This window comes from Haemaphysalis longicornis, unplaced genomic scaffold (genome assembly GCF_048455015.1).
Source record: "Haemaphysalis longicornis isolate Haplotype H1 unplaced genomic scaffold, Haemaphysalis longicornis Haplotype H1 scaffold_10, whole genome shotgun sequence".
Lineage (NCBI taxonomy): Eukaryota > Metazoa > Arthropoda > Arachnida > Ixodida > Ixodidae > Haemaphysalis > Haemaphysalis longicornis.
In genome coordinates, this window is record NW_027526204.1 from 149,609,745 (window position 1) to 149,627,740 (window position 17,996).

Sequence of the window (17,996 nt, forward strand, 5' to 3'; positions counted from 1 at the left end):
CTAAATCTGAACTAGAACCATGTGGCCCGCAATACTCATTTGCTACTTTTCTCCATTAACCCGATGGCTACACGATAAGTAAAATGTCATGTGGCACACAAAAATCATTTGGCTACTTGGCTCATAAGCCCAATGGCTAAACTATGCTCCACCTCCAACCATGCAGCTCGCAGACATTCGTCGGCTGGAACCTTTGCGATGCCCACCTGACTCTGCGCAGCGTATCTATGTACCACGAAGTAAAAAGTGGTTATCGCTGAAACAGGTGCGACAGCCTGGGAAATAACTGCCCTATCGAGTTACGCGATATGAAAATGGTATGCGAACGCACCGAATGAAAAAAAAACACCCCAACTTAACGGGCGCGAATGGCAAGCTACTGGCCAAGCCTTCAGACCTTTTCGCAGTTTACAGGAAAGCGTGCACACACAACACACGCGCATGAACATTGTGCGCGTTTTGAATTTCCCAGCACTGCATATTTATATATTACATAATGAGTGGGTAATTTTTTAATGCTGTTGGTTTATAAGGCAACAGTCAATGGTTTAATTTTTGGATCACAGTTTCACACATTTCATTCTGTTGTGTGCAACATGGCACATGTTACTATGCTCTTTATATAGCAACGCGAATACAGTAACGCAACAAAGTTAACTCTTTGTGAGATACTGTTGGCCGTATTTTGTTTTTAAATCTGCGCCCAACGCCTGCAACACTATTACAGATTCTCAATGGGTAGCCTTGGTAGCAGAATAACCGGGTGTTTAAAATTGGATGTTGCCAAAATTAACCCACACAAAGAAATGGTCGCACCCAATGCCCTGCGAGTGGCCGCCCAAGCATGAGACCGCGAGCGACGTTCCCAGGTGCAGCAGTGAGTCTGGCTTAAAGAACAGCAGCTATCTTGGCACAGGCAGCGAGGCGTCCAGCAGCTATGGCGTGCTGTGATGCTCGAGGCCCAGATAGTCTGGTCTAGACGTTCCGCTTGAACGTGATGTCCACATTGTGACACCGGAAGGTGCAAAAAAGCGTTGTCATCCATTCATCGCCAACTTGTAATATTGTAGATGATCATAATCAGTGTAATAATGACCCCATGGTGAGAGGAGAAGACATTGGAGTTCAAATTAGGCGACGTGGACAATGGGCGGGACACGTTTTGCACATCAGGGACAAAATGTGGACCATCCGTTTAACAGAGTGGCTGCCAATGTACCGCAAACGAAAAAGCGGTCGGCCGAGGAAGCGATAGATGGATGATCTGGAAAAATTCGTAGGCAGAGAATGGACTCGGCTAGCAGACGATAGGCGTGGCTGGAGATGTTTGGGAGAGTCCTCCGTTCTACAGTGGACACTTCCAGGCTGATGATGATGATAACGATTACAGGGATCACTAATGCGTTTCAGAATCAGTACGTGTCGTTCTGCACTTCCCTTTACTCTCCGCCACAAATTTTCATAAGCAGCCAGACGGCCGAACCTTCCCCTCCTACCAAGCAGGGCAAATTAAGCGGACGCCACAATGGCGGCACTGGCTACTTTTGCACTTGATTATCACTGCTTTGGCGACAATCGACGGTCAAAGGCAAACGAAATTTTCTTTCGTCTAGGTAGAGCGAAGGACCGCATCCCCCACACAAACTGGGCAAATGAAGCTTATTCACTCACTCACTCTCACGCACCGCACTTGTCATTTACAGAACGGTGTTCAGAAGAAGTCGGGTCACGAGCACAGCTACTCTACAGGAAGCCTCCAGCAGCACTCCGTATCGACAATTCGCTATCACGAACTGAGGTGGATGAAATGTCCGGAGGCTCTTACCCATCCGCCGTTCGCCTTGAATATGGCCAGGGCGTAGGCTGGTATGAAACCAATGCCAAGAAGAACCAAGCCAAGGACGAGGTAATTTGCCCAAGCAGGGTAGTCGTATCCATCGTATGACAGATTAGGGGTGGGCCGAACGAATCTTGAGATTACGAGTGCCTGTAAACACAACCAGATGGAAGCAGGGACAAATAATAATATCATGATGGCATGCAGGGACAAACAATAAAATTATTTTCGATCTTGCAATACCGTCGTTATAACTGAGCGCCAGTGGCGCACTTAACGCCAGAACTAAGGTTCAACTGTTCTACCAGACAAAGACAGACAGACAGACAGACAGACAGACAGACAGACAGACAGACAGACAGACAGACAGACAGACAGACAAAGAAAGACAGACAGACAGACATACAGACAGACAGACAGACAGACAGACAGACAGACAGACAGACAGGTCCCTTAAAGGAGTACTGACACGAAATTTTTATGTTACGTTTTTTTCGCTGCTATGCGTGCCTACCAGCCCACTAATCATAGAATGACAGATTAGGCGGTCGAGCGCAGCGTAAACATTCATTTACGGCGTCGTTTATTCGTGCCAGTTTCGGTTTCGACAAAAAAACGCCGAGCGGCCGCCATGACAGCATGTATCACATGGCGTCACCATTCTTGCCGTATCGCTGCCTCTCTGGAAGCGCGCGCGAGCGAGCGCACGCGCGCGCCCAGACCGGCCGAGGTCTTCGCCGTCCCCACAGGCCCTGGCAGCATGACGTCAGTCCCAAAACCATGACGTGTACACACGCCCGAGCAGCGCGCGCCAACCACAGCCAGCGCGTCGGCTTCGTCACGGGAGCCCCGACGTCGACAGTTTGGGGCACGTAGCAGATGATGTCACGTCGACCCGCTCTGGCCTTTCTCGTGCGGGCGAAGATTAAAATGGATTTTAAATGTTTCGCTGAACGGTTGCTGTTGAAACTTGCTGGGAGATATCTCCTGATAAAAAGGAAGCGTTTTACATAGTTATCTCAGCTTTGAAATTTCGTGTCAGTACTCCTTTAACAAGAGATGTGGCGAACGGAAGGTGCGCAATGTGCATCCGCTCACAAGGAATGTGATGGGAAGCACTGCTGTCCACAATATTTTCAGGAACCAGTTCGGCATTCTGTTCTCCATCACGTCGGCGTCGAAGGACAGGCGACGTATGCCTGCGATCGCCCAAAGGCCAGGGACACAACCAACGTTACCATTGCGTGGGCATCCAACTATTACGATATGTCCCTTTCACGTCTCACCCGCTTTTAGATATCTTTTGCACCGCGTAATCCAATGTGCACGCACAAACACACCAAGATATGTCGGGCGCTTGAAGCGAGCTTCGCCGACAAATAGAACTACAAGAACTTTACCTCTTCACCACCAATGTATTTTAGGAGTATCGCCGAGCACCCCACAAAATTTTTTAACCCATCGTTTAATTCTTTAAAGAGTGAATCTAGACAATAATTTCCTAATACTTCATTAAAGAGCATCAAAAATGTTGCTTATGTCGAAAGTTATAAAATAACTTCTGTAACGAGAAGAACATCATGCTATCCGAATGAAATGTCAACAATACTGGTCACAACAGAGCCGTAGAGCTCGCGTCTCATCAGGGTGACGGCCACCTCTAAAACACGCTCCACCCTGATTAGCCTTGACTCAAGTCCACACTGCCGCGAGTGAACTACGCATGGAAGCTATCCTCAGTAAACCTCCAAGCTGGAGAGGACGGAGTGATTGCATACACCAGCCGTGTTCTGTCGCCATCCGAACGTGATCACCAAGAGAATACCTCGCTCTAGTTTTGTCTGTGGCTACGTTCCATTTCTACCCGCACTAACTGACCTCAACGCCCTTTGCTGGCTGTAACTGCCTATAACACCTGTTATAATATTAAAATGGTTATAATGGTTTCATAAACTATATGTCTATAGTCAAGACTCTAAGCACATATATAAATGTACGCATGTGTTTGCACGCTTTCATGATTTTTTGTCCAATATTAGATGCTTCAGACGTACCATAAACGTGGCAGAACACCAGCACCTCGAGGAGATTGATTAACAGGTACGGGGTTCCCTTGAAGTGATGATCGAGTAAATCCGCTATGTATGGCCCCACCTGCGAACCATTTCGTACCACCCAGGTGTACTTAGCGGCATTCCACCCTTGGCTAGTCGGTGGTAATAAATGATAAACGATACACTCGCCACGTGGATGGTCAACGGCTTGCATTTGGTCACCATACCAACCATACATTTCGACGCCCCACCACGAGAATGAAAAAATTGGCACTTCTTGCACTATTGGTGCAAGGCTGGAGAAACAGCGGAGTTGGGGGTCAACCTTAGCTTCTGCCGGTTTTGCTAAGTTTTCCTAGCTTTTGCTAGAGTTTATCAAGTTCTGTTGGGTCCCGCGATGTTCTTGCGATGGCAGGTCTAGCCTTATTTTGCAAAGCCATTCAGCTCGGTCCACCACACTGGCAGCGAATCCTAGGGGGAGGAAGCTAGGTCGACCCCCAGCTCTCCTGTTTCTCCAGCCGTGTACTACTAGTGCAAGCTGCGATATTTTTGTGTTTAATAGCCCAAGAAAGACGATAACCTTCCAAATGGTACAGTTAGCCGTGCGCATACGCATGTGCTTTTTGTGATCACACTGGAACAGGGGCGAAAGCCGGCTTCACTGTTGTAACTTCCCGTCTGCGGTGGTGACCCTTTACATGGAGTGCACTTTTTTTCTTAGTATCTTATTGCTCACGCCACCAGACGAAGCTAAAGCACAAATAGCTCCACTGTTAAAAGTCTGAATCAAAATGCTATCAGTTGTTGCTCCTGCTACGTGCACCAGAAACGATCATTCAGTGTCTAGGTGGAGTTGATGTGGCTGCGCATATTCCTTGCCTCGTTTCGTTAAAGCAGGCGCAAAACTGTTCGTTCCACACGGGAAAGATCAGTCCTTACCGGTCCTGGTGTGGTGACCATGTTAAGCTCTTACTTTGCAAAGTGCACTACGTCGTAATCATAATCTTCATCATCACCCTATATCATTTTCACTGGAAGCTAAAAGTCCCTCGCATTGACTTCCAACAGCTCCTATCCTGCGAAGTGTCGAAGCGCAGCACAAGACGAGGGACCGAGACAAAGAAGATGCTGTGTGCGTCATCCTCTGTGTTACTGTCCCTCGTTTTGTGGTGCGCTTCGGCACTTTGCTATGTACCAACTTCACCAAACCAATCCTCTGATCCTATCCTGCGCTATCTAAACCCAATATTTACCACAAAATTACCTCATCTCAAGAATGGGTCTTCCCATACACCTAATCCCATCTACCGGTAGCCATTCCGTTGCCCTGATGGCCCCCCGCTTGTGTTGAATGTATCCCACCATCACCGTGAATTTATGCTGCAACTGGAAGCTTTCTGGTGACAGGCATCGAATGTGAACTCTGAACTCGGAGACTGACTGCACCACCTCACCTCTGTGAGAAGCGGAAGACTGAAAACGTAGATTACGAGGCACAGCATCGCTCTGGACAACACACCCCGTCCTATCGACCTCGGGAACTCCACCTCGATAATCTCCAGCACAACTTCCTGCACGATGATCTGCAAAGACAAGTACCTTCGTGAACAATCTTTCCTAGACCATTACCAATCGAATGTCACCGCCGCGGCGAGGACCGTTTATCTTACATCTTCTGTTTTTGATGTGCCCAGAGGTTAAGCATTCCACTGCTGCAAACATTCTTATCTGGTTTCTTGTTTCTAGTCCTGTTACAGCGTCCGTTATGCTATTAGTGTTTCATCCATGCGTTCTCGTACATTCTATACGCTCTACATGCCCTGCACAACTGCATTTGTACTTTTTATGCCCCGCACTCCCGGTTGTAGCTAACAACGCGTCCTCATTACAAGCCGTCACGTCTTTTCTTTCGTATCGCCATACCGCGCGACAATCGGTACGACGAACCACGGTGGACAAGGCACTAAACAGCCGCTCAGGAGTACATTACATAACTTCCAGCAGACATGCGTGATTTTTAACCGCAGCAAATGCCGGCGTAGAGAATTCTTTGAAATGTTAATTTTCTTGAAGTAGTAAAACGTCCCTCCGCGCAGCGTGGCAGTGTTCATACAATCAAACTAACTCGCCGAGTCGTCTTTATTACGGCCGACATTACAGAGGCAGCATGTTTGAGCGCACAACCCTTAAAGGAGCCATGAAGAGAAAACACACAAGTTTGGTTCATTCAAAAGATTATCTCGTTGGAATCATACTGACACCACTTTTAACGTAAACTTCGCTCAAATAAGCTACATAATTAGGAAAAACGGGAATGGTCATGCGACCCACCAGCTCATTTCCCGCAACAGAACCTATGTCGTCACATGGGCTAAGCTCTGCGATTGGCGGAGGCTGGCAGAAGCAGACGCAAATTAGGTAGAACTTACAAACTAGACGAACGAGCGATTTGCGCTTAAATTTAGGGCACATTCTTTACAAAGCAATAAGAATGATGGGACAAACCGTGGAAGTTACGAAAGCACATGTAAACATAGAAGTACTGATGCGTTCTGCTGTTCGTACTGCGCCCAGCATGCCTGGTTTCGCTGCACAGCACTACGGGGCTTAGGGTTGTCTCAGACGACACTGGCCGATTGACGCAAGCAACGGTGTCTTACGTGACCCCATTTGTCGAGCGAGCACTGTTTCAGGGAACGAATATTTTCTCCCAGAACAAAAACAAGCCAGGTTTAAATGCGGGCAAAAACAAACCAAACGCTTGCCACGGTATGGTGGCGCCATCTAGGCTACGGAACGTAAAAAAACGCGAGAACAAACCAACACCGCTGTTCAGGGTGGAGACAACCTTCGAACGGTCCCGTGCCGCCGCAATTGGGCCAACGGGCTCAGCGCGTTATTCTTTTCGTTTCCCACGAGACCTAGCAACGCGAAACAGACAATATTATTCAAACTTCTTCAGTAAACCGCGTTGCGGCGATAATTTTAGCGCGGTTTTGACACAATGACTTGCTTCGGCGGCGAGCGAGCAACCAAAAATGGCGGCGCCAGCATATACGTGTCTCTACCCTGTACGGCGGATGCGTGAATGAAGGTACTCTAGGCTGCAGAGCGGTCGGTTTCAGTGATGTCACTTGGGACCACGAAAACGCACGATTGAGCGGGAAAATGAAAATTTTAACCTAAATTGTTTAATTTCTCAGTGAATAAAGCACCGTTTGTATCCGGACAAGCGCTGGGGGCACTATAAAACACGAAATCTTTCGAATAAAACCAACTTGTATTTTCTCGTCATGGCTCCTTTAAGCTGGGAATTGCTTTTTTTTTTTTTTTGTGCGAAGCGCTTAAGCGTACGCTACTATGGTTTGACAGCGTGGCCAGCCTCGTGAACCATCAAACGAAGAGGGCACTGGAGACAGAAGCAAAAGGAGGAGGAAAGCGCGGCGAAAGTGTCAGGGGGAGGGCGGTATGCTGAGGCGATGCGAGACGCTGCCGCCGGCGACTCGCTACGGGATAAACGAGAGAACGAAGAAGCCACCGAATATGAGCCCGCAGGAAAGCGGAGGCTGAATGTATGACGAAAGTGTGAGGGGGAGGGCAGTATGCCGAGGCCGCACGACAGAAGTCCAGCACGCGCTGCGTGCTGCACGTACAGTCATGGACAAATAAAATGAAAACACGAAAATATGAACTAAAACACGCAAAATTGAAAATTACTCTTCGTTGAGGTCTAATAATGGCGCGCTATTGGTATATTTGGAAAGCCACATTTACCAGCTTTGTTTTTTTAAAGGAGCCATGAAGAGAAAACAAAAGTTTGTTTTATTCGAAAGATTAGGTGTTTCATAGTACCCCAAGCGCTTTCCCGGAAGCAAATGATGCTTTATTCACTGAGAAATAAGGCAATTTAAGCCAAAATTTTAAATGTACCGCTAAAATTGAACATTCCGTGACGTGTACAATGGCGTCATACAGCCGGTCCATGAAACACATACTTAGTATGTCGACTCCATATAGCACCCACACGCGGGAGTCGATCGAGACGGCGGCCATTTTAAAAATACTAGTAAAACCTAGTGCACCCGCAGCCCTAGTCATGGAATCGCCTGATCCGGAGAACAAAAGTCTCGCCGAGGAGCTCGGGCTTGCATTTAACAACCTCACACCACAAAAACGCTCAATGCTTCTAAGTGCACGAGCGGCAAGAGTTGTGGGATACGCGGTGGACGGGAAAGCGACCATTCCGCGATAGCCACAACAGACGAATGCCCAGCCGTCGGCACCGCTGCCTCGTCAGCCCCGTCGCGACGGACGAATATAGACTGGTACGTATGTGCCGTATTTTGATTACGGTTAATAATAGTTCAATTTCAGTAGCAGTATCACTTCTGCCAGTTGGCCGGTGTCGTGTATGGAAAGCCGTTCGCGCGAGCTCTCTTCTTCGACCAGAAAGATACGAGCGTCAATTCGCGGTGTTTACAGCATTTTTTTCCCCAAGGTCAGAGCAATTTGACGAAGTCGGCGACGAGCGCCAGCATGTCCCAGGAGTGAGCTAACGTAAGGGTCCCTGCCGTAACTGAACAAACTGAAGTTTTCAGTGGTTGTAAACTGGAAACGAGCTCGTAACGACAGCAGCAAGCCAACACCATTCGAAACTTACGCGACGACTGGCACTATCTCGTCGCTTCTTGCTGTTCCTTACTCCCCTCGTTTCTATTTTTACCTTTGCTGGTTGGCGATATGACGGCCAACCTCCTGTGAAGGGATTACGATACGAAGCAAGGTCGCGGCTGTGCGTGCTGGAACGGTTCGTTGGCCCCGAAGAGCCTCGAACCCGAAAATTCGTCTGCGCGACGGCGAGATGTCGAGCTCGGCCGGCGCGCTAGTTTCGTACGCATTGGCGCACACGCTTGCGAGTTCGTTCGGACCTTCAACCGTTTACTCCACCGTTCTTTGTCATAAAAAGAATGTGCAGTATGTTTCACGGGCATTTAGCTCGCTATGCAAGCTGTAAGCCCTGCCTAACATGCGTTTGCTTTTGCCGGCCTCCGCCAATCGCAGAGCATTCCCAAGTGACATCACAGGTTCTGTTGCGGAAAATGAGCTGGTGGGTCGCATGGTCATTTCCTTTTTTCCTAATTATGTAGCTTATTTGAGCGAAGTTTGCGTTATAAGTGGTGTCGTTATGGTTCTAACGAGGCAATCTTTCGAATGAACCAAACTTGTGTTTTCTCTTCATGGCTCCTTTAACTAAGCCACACGTCCTTTTTATTTGCACGGAATGGAATCTCGGTGTTTCTGTGTTCTGGTTCATATTTTTGTGTTCGCGTTTCATGTGTCCTTGACTTACATTGGTCCTTCGGAGTCCTCCTCATTGCGTGGCTCATCAGAACCGCGTGACACTTGCGCGGGAGGTTCAAACACAATTTACAACAACATGCTCGGCGGCGGCGACGCGCTACGAGCCAATGGCAGGGTATCGCGCGCCGCCATGCGTTCGCTGATCGCGAGATCACTTCCTGAATTGCAGCAGCTAGGTGCCGTGACCAAGAAGACCGCAGTTTGCGCTGCGTACAGATTTCCCATTATGGAGTACAGTAATCGTTAGCTATTTTTCTGGACAGATGCGACGCATTCTGCGTTCCCAGCATTATTATTTCGTAGGAAATATGGCGGCATCGAGCCACTTCGCCTCAACCTACTTTCGCCTATTACAACTATAGTTATCGGCTTAGTGACTAAAGCCCGTTCTACATGGAGCAAATTTCGCCTGCGAATCCGCTGGAACGAACATTCGCACTTGCGAAATTCGCAATGCCTGGAATTTTCGTCTACATGGGGCCTGCGAACGCCGCGATTTTCGCATTTCAGATGCGCCTTGCTTGCAGACTGAATTAAGTTTGCCACCAGCAAAGGTTGTTGTGATTTTAACAAGGGTGGTTTTATTTTACTTTCTTGGCAAGTTGTTTCTGCCTGGTTTGCGGTAAATATAAGTTTATTTGCGGTTTTATATAAGAATCGCCAATTCTTTATCAATATACGCACACACAGCAGAGAAGACAAACGTTTTGGTGTGCCCGCGCTTTTGTCGCGCTCATACAAGCAACGCCATCTGGTTTCCAAGCGTGCAAGTGGTGCCGAGCTGTGCTCCTACTGGCCGCAGGTCCGGCCCCTCTACGCCGCACACGCCGCACGAGCGGCGTTTGTTCGACCGCTTCAAATGTTTGGCACTTTGCCGCAGCAACGAAAAAAGGTGGTTTTGCCGCACGAGCGGCGCCGCATCAGCGAATTCGCAGGCGAAATCGCTCCATGTAGTACGGGCTTAAGACGTTTAAATACAGCATATGGTGGTAACCGCCGCCTTAGAAAGCGCCACCTCCCCCCCCCCTCCCCCCTCTTTCTGAGTTATCTATACGCTTCGGCGTTTAAGCCCAAATACCCGAATATCAGACACACGCGACCGGCAATGACGACACCAAATACATTCCTGCGCAGCGACAATATTACGAAACTGCCTCTGAGGCAGACTAATGTGCGGTATGGTAAGCGTGACAGCAGTGTGCGACCACGGCAGACAATACTTCTATGGCCACAAGCAGTTAAGTCTTTTACAACGCAGCCTTAGCACGTATATAAACGCTTTTTTGGATTCTTTCTCTCCACACCAGTGTTTTTCTGGACTTTCACAAGAATCTCGCTAAGAAAAGAAATCGCGCATCTTGCACAAACGTACAAGGCTGGAGATGGAAAAACAGCAGAGCTGAGGTCGACCAAGCTTCTCCGCACATAGGGCAGCGGATACCAGGAGATATATAGGAGGAAGAACAAGCCTATGCACGTTCTTCCTACGGCGACTGACAACATAAGACTGTCCCCCTCAACATTTGCGGCCACCAAGACGTCGTCGGAGCCGACCGAGTCAAGCTTGCTTACACCACCTCCCTCCGACCCACCCAGGGCTTCCCCGACTCAACCACCCAACCCTGAAATTCCTAAGCTCAAGACCAAAAACGTCATGAGGGCCGAAGCTTTCCAGCGACCGGGGTGTCACGGATCCACAGCGCCGAAGACGACAATGACGGAGGCGGTATGCTCTTCACGTGTCGCAAGCCCACGCGCAAGCATGGACAACGTCGGGTGCTCCACACGAGGCATACGCTCATGTGCGCTGAGACTTATTTTTGCAAAAGCCACTCGCGCGTTTCACTCGCGCCAGTTCATTTGGGTATTTTTCTAACAATGCCAAAGGCCCAAGCTCAAGCTTAAACAGTGCTAAGTAAAAACCGGTTGTTTCATCCGGCATCTTTTTTTTAGTTTGGAGAATTTCGTCTGACACCTAAGCAAGGTGACGTATGATCCAATCTACCCATCGGCTTCTCGACAGGATGGCGCCTCTCATCATATGACATGCGCCTGTATGGAATATTGTTTTCGCTACGACCATCCGATACAATACATTGGGCCTTAAAATAAACTATAAACTGCACTGACCAGATCGCAGATGCCCATGAGAAACATGACGCCGAAGTACAGCGCTGAAAAGAGCCGCTTCTGCTCCAACATCAGTATCGCCTGTGCGACGGAGACGAAGTCGGCATCCTTGGCTGCGAGCGAAGAGTGGTGGCAATCAGGGGTTAGGCAAATCCCCCTTTCCGCCCGCCCTCCTAACGCAATTGCCACCAATGTGTCTACGACTCCTTTCAAAGAGTTTCTTTTTTTGCTCACCAACACAAAGAGCAGCACAAGTCGAGTCAGTTGCTAGAAACCTGAATGAGCGCGTTTCCTAGGGCTACAAATACCTTTCTAACGGCGACAACAGCATCGGTTACGCAACTTAAGGTATAACGACATGCGCACGTACCCACACATAGCATATGCACGGTCTTACATACATTGCATTATATGCCCACGTGCATTAAATTTTACACGCAAGAGTGTAGCCTGCATTCCACCTCATTAATATCAAATCATTAGGTTTACAAGCGTCACGCTCATATTGCGGAACTTCGATACTCGCCCTGACATATAACTATCAATTATTAAAAATTATAAAGCATATTAGTAATATTATTAATAAAGCAAATTAATCTTAACAATTATCAAGCTATTAACAATTATTAGAGTAAAGACCGGCTATACTTGCATGAGTTGGAATAGACTTACGTGCGAAGTACTCCTCCAGCTCGACGTCTGTCTTCTCCGAGAGTAGGCCTAGCAGCAGGAACACCATAACGGTCGACATAAGCGTCGTAGCGAAGTCGGCCAACGCGATGACTGGGGCCACGCTGCAAGCAATCGATTGACCCACCCACTCTGCAGGCCACCTTCGTCATCCAGAATGAGCGCACCTTATAGCGAGTTCTTACCATCGGAATTTGCTGAAAAATTTGTTCCAGCTGGCCAGACGAAGGAACGACCGAGAGCAGCCCACGCTGAACAAGCTTCTCTCGGTGATTACCTTCCAGTTCTGCGGAACAAAAAAGGGTGCTGAAACGGACTAGATGCGATGCCACGTGGCACTCCGCCAAAATACGGGGCCCACTCTCGCCGTCTTTTAAGGTCACAACATTTTAATAGGGCGCTCTGAAGCGAAAGCCATCTGAAACCAGAACCCCAGAGCTCACGCACGTCATGCTGGCATTTGAGGAGATGTCAAACCCAATTGGGTTTGCCACGCAATCGGTGTGACTCCTCCGGCATATACAAGATGACCAAATTAGCTCGACTCGTTTTTTTTTTTTTTTAATAAGCGCTAAAATTCACGTGAAGACCTCCTTCATGGTGAGGTTATGGATCCAGGGGGACACATAATTAAATGGTAATTACTGATATCAGGGGCTTAATTACTAAAATTAAATTATTAACTTTGTAGTGGATGCAGTAAGCAGGCATGTTTGCATTGAAAAGTGAGACGCAATCGTGTTTCTACGTAGGTTAAATTAGCAGAATTCTAGCACGTTCGTACTCCGAGATATAGAACTGCGAGTTTTAATTGACGTTTGCATGATTACACCTGCTAGATAGCGAAGACCGACCCAGACACATAGAATCAACTTTTACTGAGCCCTTAAAGAAGGTGTGTGCGCGCAGGCACTTAATGGGGTGGTTCCCTAGTCGCGGGGCCCATGTGTGTCCAGCAGCTACTGGACTCTGGCCACCAGTCTGTACTGCGTGGCGAGGTCGGGGCTGGACAGCAAGGTTTCCCACCACTCGAGCGGATTGGGTATAGGGGTGGGGGGAAGAGAAGGTTGGGGGCGTTTGAGTTTTGTGCGGTACCCTGCGCGAGAGTGCCTCTCGCCTCCTTGCAGAACGGGCACAAGCTGTCGTGCTCGGCTGGCTACATCCTGTTCAGGACCAGGGGATGCGCTAGCGACCCCGCTTGCATGCGACGAACGATCGACTGCTCTCGGCTGTCCAGCTGCGGATGTGGACCAGGAAGCCTACATCGCTCGTTTTGGTACATTTGGACTATGTCTTAGTAGCTCGTGGCGGGGTGCGGTAGCTCGTCCTAGGCCCGGACCATCATTACTCGGGCGTGGTGGTCGGCGAGGAGGTTGCCTTCCACCTGCAAGTGAGCCGGGACCCACACGAGCTTTGTCGTTCGTCCCGGTGGTCTTCGTTTGTTTAGAACGGCTATTGCTGCGGGAGAGACTCTGCTCCTCCGGTAGCGCGCGTATGCCATCTTGGAGTCGGGTACCACGGTTTTCGCCTCCGGCGTTGTCAGGGTGAGGGTCACGGCCACCTCTCCTGTTTCGGCCGGGTCCGTCGTGCGCACCGACGCGCTGGTGACCAGCTTGTCGATGGCGGTTACGACCGCCGTTGCCTTCGTGCCGTGCTTCGGGAGCGAAGCGTTGACGTAGAGTACCCGAGTGTCCTCTTCCAGCTGCCGGGACAGAGATTTGGCCCGCGCCGATCGCCTCTCGTCGTGCCTCCCCGATTGCATGTTACGGGGTAGGGGTTTAGTCTCAATTGCTTCTTGTCACTTCTTGGGGAGCGCCGCCGTCTCTGGCTGTGGTTCGATCTGCCATCCGATCTTTCTCAGGACGGCCCAGCCGTACTCAGTCTTTCTCAGCCCTATTCGTTGATTCGACAGGTGAGCCTGTATCAGCTCTTCCACGGTGTTGAGCGCGGGCCCACGTCCATCAGACGTTGCGTCGACGAGTACATCGGCATGCCCATGGCGGTCTTTGTTGCTTTTCTTATGGACGCGTTGAGCGCTTCCCTGTCTGACTTCGCCAGCCGGAGGTACGGGGCGGAGTACGTGACACGCGACACGACGAAAGCCTGCACCAGGCGCAAGGCGTCTTCTTCCTTGAGTCCTCGGTTGCCTTTGGCAACTCTTCTGATCATGCTCGTAATCTGTTCCCAAAGCTCTTCCCTTTTGTGACGTGCCTGCTGTGTACTGTGTTTAGTTTGACAACGGGGTGGAGGCAGGCAAAAATAATAACTGGCACTCTTTCAGTCTTGGCTGGCGTTATCGCAATCTGATGTACTCGGAACCGCTATCATAGCGCTTAACAAAAGGGCGGAACTTTGCGCCGGTCTTCGCTGTCTAGCATGCGTAATCATGCAAACGGAAATTAAACTTCGTAGTTCGATATCTGGGAATACAGATGCGCTAGAAGAATTCCGCCAAATGAAACTACGTAGAAACACGATTGCGTCTAACTTTTCAGTGCAAGCATACCTGCTTATTGCAGCCTCTAAAAATTTAATTATCAATTTTTGTTAATTAAGCCACCAACATCAATAATTACCGTCTAATGATGTGTCCCCCTGGGCGCATAACATCACTTATAGGTAGTCTTCACGTAATTCTAAGCGCCTATTTTTTTTAGAAATCAGTCGACTTAATTTTGATCACCCTGTATATTTTCGCGCATATTTGCCTGTGGTTTTTTTTTCTCGCTGATTAGAGAACAAAGCGAACTGTACGCCTTTGCTTTGTTTACGCATTAGCAAATAAAACTCAACACCTTCGTACACACGTTCGACACGTTGCCGCAACTTCACACGTCTATACGTCCTCTGGCGCGCTATTTTCAGGCCACCAATTTTAAAACAGTTCGAACGGTCGGCGTCCGTAGTGTATTTCACAAAATACTCTGGTCAGCCCATTGATCAGAAACCCTCCATGTCACTTAAGCCACGTGCGGTCATCAAAAGCTCCAAAGCATTTCCATTTTGTGCGACATCGATAGGTGAAGATTCGCAAAACTATGGCTGCGCGGCCGCTGGGTCATTGTGCATGGTCAGGAGCCAAACCTTACCTCGAAGTCAAATATCTGGGCCGGATCGACGCGCAAGAGCTTCTTCCAGATTTCCTTCTTGAGTCCCTCGGCAAGAACCTTGGCACTCAGAAACCACACGAGGAACACGCGAACGATCACCAGCGAGTACGCTCCCTGCGGCCGTAGATGGAATCAGAGGTTACACGCGCACAGCCGAAAAAGGGACGGACGATCAGAAACAAAAGATACCCGGTACGTACCAACCCCGGCAACAAAAATTTATTCGCGACTAATCTCGGCATTGAAGGCATTCCATAATAACTGTTTTATATAAACTAAAGTCTTCAAATGAAAAAAAAAGGGATGTGGATGCAACGTCCTACCTTACTTAAAAAATATCACGCATCAAGGAAAAGCGGACATGAGTGGGCAATCATGCGCACTCGACTTACCACTCTGGATAGAGCCACGTGGGAAGAGGACAAGACGCACGCGATGGCCCAGGTGATGGCGTACGCCAGGGCAATATCGGTGTCCACGCCGAACGTACCGACGGCGGTGTTGCGTTGCTTAAGAAGCACCTCTCTGCAACAGAAAAATATACCATCCCCTAGTTGAGAGAAGCGCGAAAGATAAAGTGCGTCCAACCTTCGCCAGAACTGCTTCCAATAGGTTTTCAAACCCTCAAAGGCTGAAATTGCGAACCGAGGACTAATTCATGCGACGATCTTCCGCGCACCTAAGTACACGAATCTACGAGCGATTTAAGTGTATACCCGTCCGTGCTTTATAAGATAAAAGTATACTTTGTCCTCCTTCCTCATAACCGTTGTGTGTTTTTTCTTGTCCAGAGAACCGTTCCTTTTAGGGCAACTCACTTGATCATAATCCTAGGGGACTTACTAATTCAGGACCCACGGGGTTAAAAAGCATTGTTTACCGTTGCGGAAATGTTTACAAATCCTTAGAAATGTTGTTAATGCCATTATTTGCTTCTTTCAGGAATATATCACATCGTTAATAAAATAAAAACAAACAACAAAAACATTTTGGTTTATCTAGTTTTCACTTGATTGGGCTTTTGTGTTGTTTTTTTCAGTACAAAAGTAAAGTGTACTAAATAACATAGGCAAACTAGGCCGTTGTCAACATTTGTATGTATTTGTAAAACTTTTTGTATTCATCAACGATGGTTTTTAACCTCGTGCGTCATGAAGTAAGAAGTTCCGTAGGAATGTTAAAGGGACCCTGCAACACTCTTTGAGCAGTGCAAGTAAACCTGCGCGACGTTTAGATTACGCTGCCAGGAATACCTGAGCCAAATATTTCACGTGCACGTGAAGTGGTGAGCGCGCGAATCGCTGTGAAAGACGCGGAAAAAACAACTGCGCTCCCTTCAATTTTCCTCATTATGCACCTCTGGCATGGCCTAAGCGACGTCATTGAAGCAATGGCTGCCTATTGGCTGTCGCTGGTGACCTTCGCGGCTTTTTTTCTCGCGTTTCCTGTGACGATCCGTCGTTGTTGGCGCTGTGTACCAATCTCTTCTATGCCTGAGCCTGTACGCAGTTTTGACGTTTCTTTTGTGTTATGAGTGCACGTGGAGTTTGAGTGACGAATTTAATACTCCCCTTTCGGCCAGATCACATGCCAAAAAACGTTTATTGCTTCAAAAACGCCCTACCAGCCTGAGCGCGCGCTTGCGAGCAGGCAGCCGTGCCTGCCTTTTTGGGCACCGAACCGGGAATAGACCCCTCCACGCTTCGGAGAAAAGGGGAAAAGAAGCCGCCGCGAGCCGCCCCCCTCTCCGGGAGAGAGCGCACAGCTTTCGTCGCGTTGTCCGCGGTCGAGTTGAGAGGGAACAATTATGCGCGATTTCTCATCGCGGGTCGCTTCGGTGATAACGGATTTTCATAATTCTTGCGGGAGGAGATTGGTGCGACAATAGACTTTACCTTACAATAGATTCCGAGTAGTAGATGGTAAGTGTTGCAGGGTCCCTTTAAGCAAGTTAGGGTTTTGTGTATTTTTTTCAGTACAGAAGTACAGTGTACTAAAATAGGCAAACTAGGCCGTTGTCAACATTTGTATGTATTTGTAATACTTTTTGTATTCGTCCACGATTGTTTTTAAGCGCGTGCGTCATGAAGTCAGAAGTTCCGTAGGAATGTTAACAAACGGGTCCCCCTAAAGCAATTTTCAAATAGCCGTTTTGACTCAATGTAAGCCCAGTTCCACGTACGCGCCATGGGTCCAGAGATATCAGACCTTTTCGATCGACCAGTCGATCTTTGGGGAAATGCATTCACTTTATTGACAGAGCTCCATTGTTCGCAGTAAGAACGCTTTCTCTTAAAAGAGCACGCTGACTGACTTCCAGCAGATTGTTTTAAGTAAAGGACAAAATGGGTCAGCCACACTTGGAGCAACAGTACAAATATTCGAGCTGTTGGGAACGCTTCCCCGAGAGAGACTTAGAAGGGCACTGACACAAAAATTTTACACCTTGTTGTTGTTGTTGTTGTTGTTGTGTTTGCGATAAGTAGCTAATGATCTATTTATCCCGTGCGGAAACCTCATTTCATTGAGCACGCGACGGTTGTTTAGAGACTTTTTAATGCGGCAAGTCACAGTTTCGGTTTCAGCGGGTGCCGTGAAAGGTTGGATTTCGTGTAAACAAAGCTGTCCACATGACTGGCGGACGGATGTCTCAGAGCACAGCTGCCGTACCACTGTTGATTCCGTGTCGACGGTAGTTTCTGCTAATGCTCCCACGTACTGATGTCAGACGCTTAATTAAAAAGCGACCGTGGACGTGATTCAGGCGCCACGAGAGCAAATTGCTTCGCGGCTAGAGAACGACACGCGATGCCC

At 48.6% G+C, this 17,996-nt stretch overlaps 1 protein-coding gene across 1 annotated transcript in view; it reads right to left on the reverse strand.

Annotated features, from left to right (window-relative positions):
- Positions 1 to 17,996, reverse strand: part of LOC144158002 (sodium-dependent proline transporter-like) — a 28,397-nt gene that overhangs the window by 4,529 nt on the left and 5,872 nt on the right. Inside the window, exons 3-11 of the mRNA XM_077688696.1 lie at positions 15,575 to 15,707; positions 15,162 to 15,296; positions 12,258 to 12,358; positions 12,055 to 12,176; positions 11,383 to 11,495; positions 5,346 to 5,474; positions 3,892 to 3,991; positions 2,936 to 3,036; positions 1,826 to 1,987 (exon numbers count right to left, since the gene is read on the reverse strand). Of these exons, the coding sequence (XP_077544822.1) occupies positions 1,826 to 1,987; positions 2,936 to 3,036; positions 3,892 to 3,991; positions 5,346 to 5,474; positions 11,383 to 11,495; positions 12,055 to 12,176; positions 12,258 to 12,358; positions 15,162 to 15,296; positions 15,575 to 15,707 (1,096 nt within the window). The remainder of the gene's footprint in view (positions 1 to 1,825; positions 1,988 to 2,935; positions 3,037 to 3,891; positions 3,992 to 5,345; positions 5,475 to 11,382; positions 11,496 to 12,054; positions 12,177 to 12,257; positions 12,359 to 15,161; positions 15,297 to 15,574; positions 15,708 to 17,996) is intronic.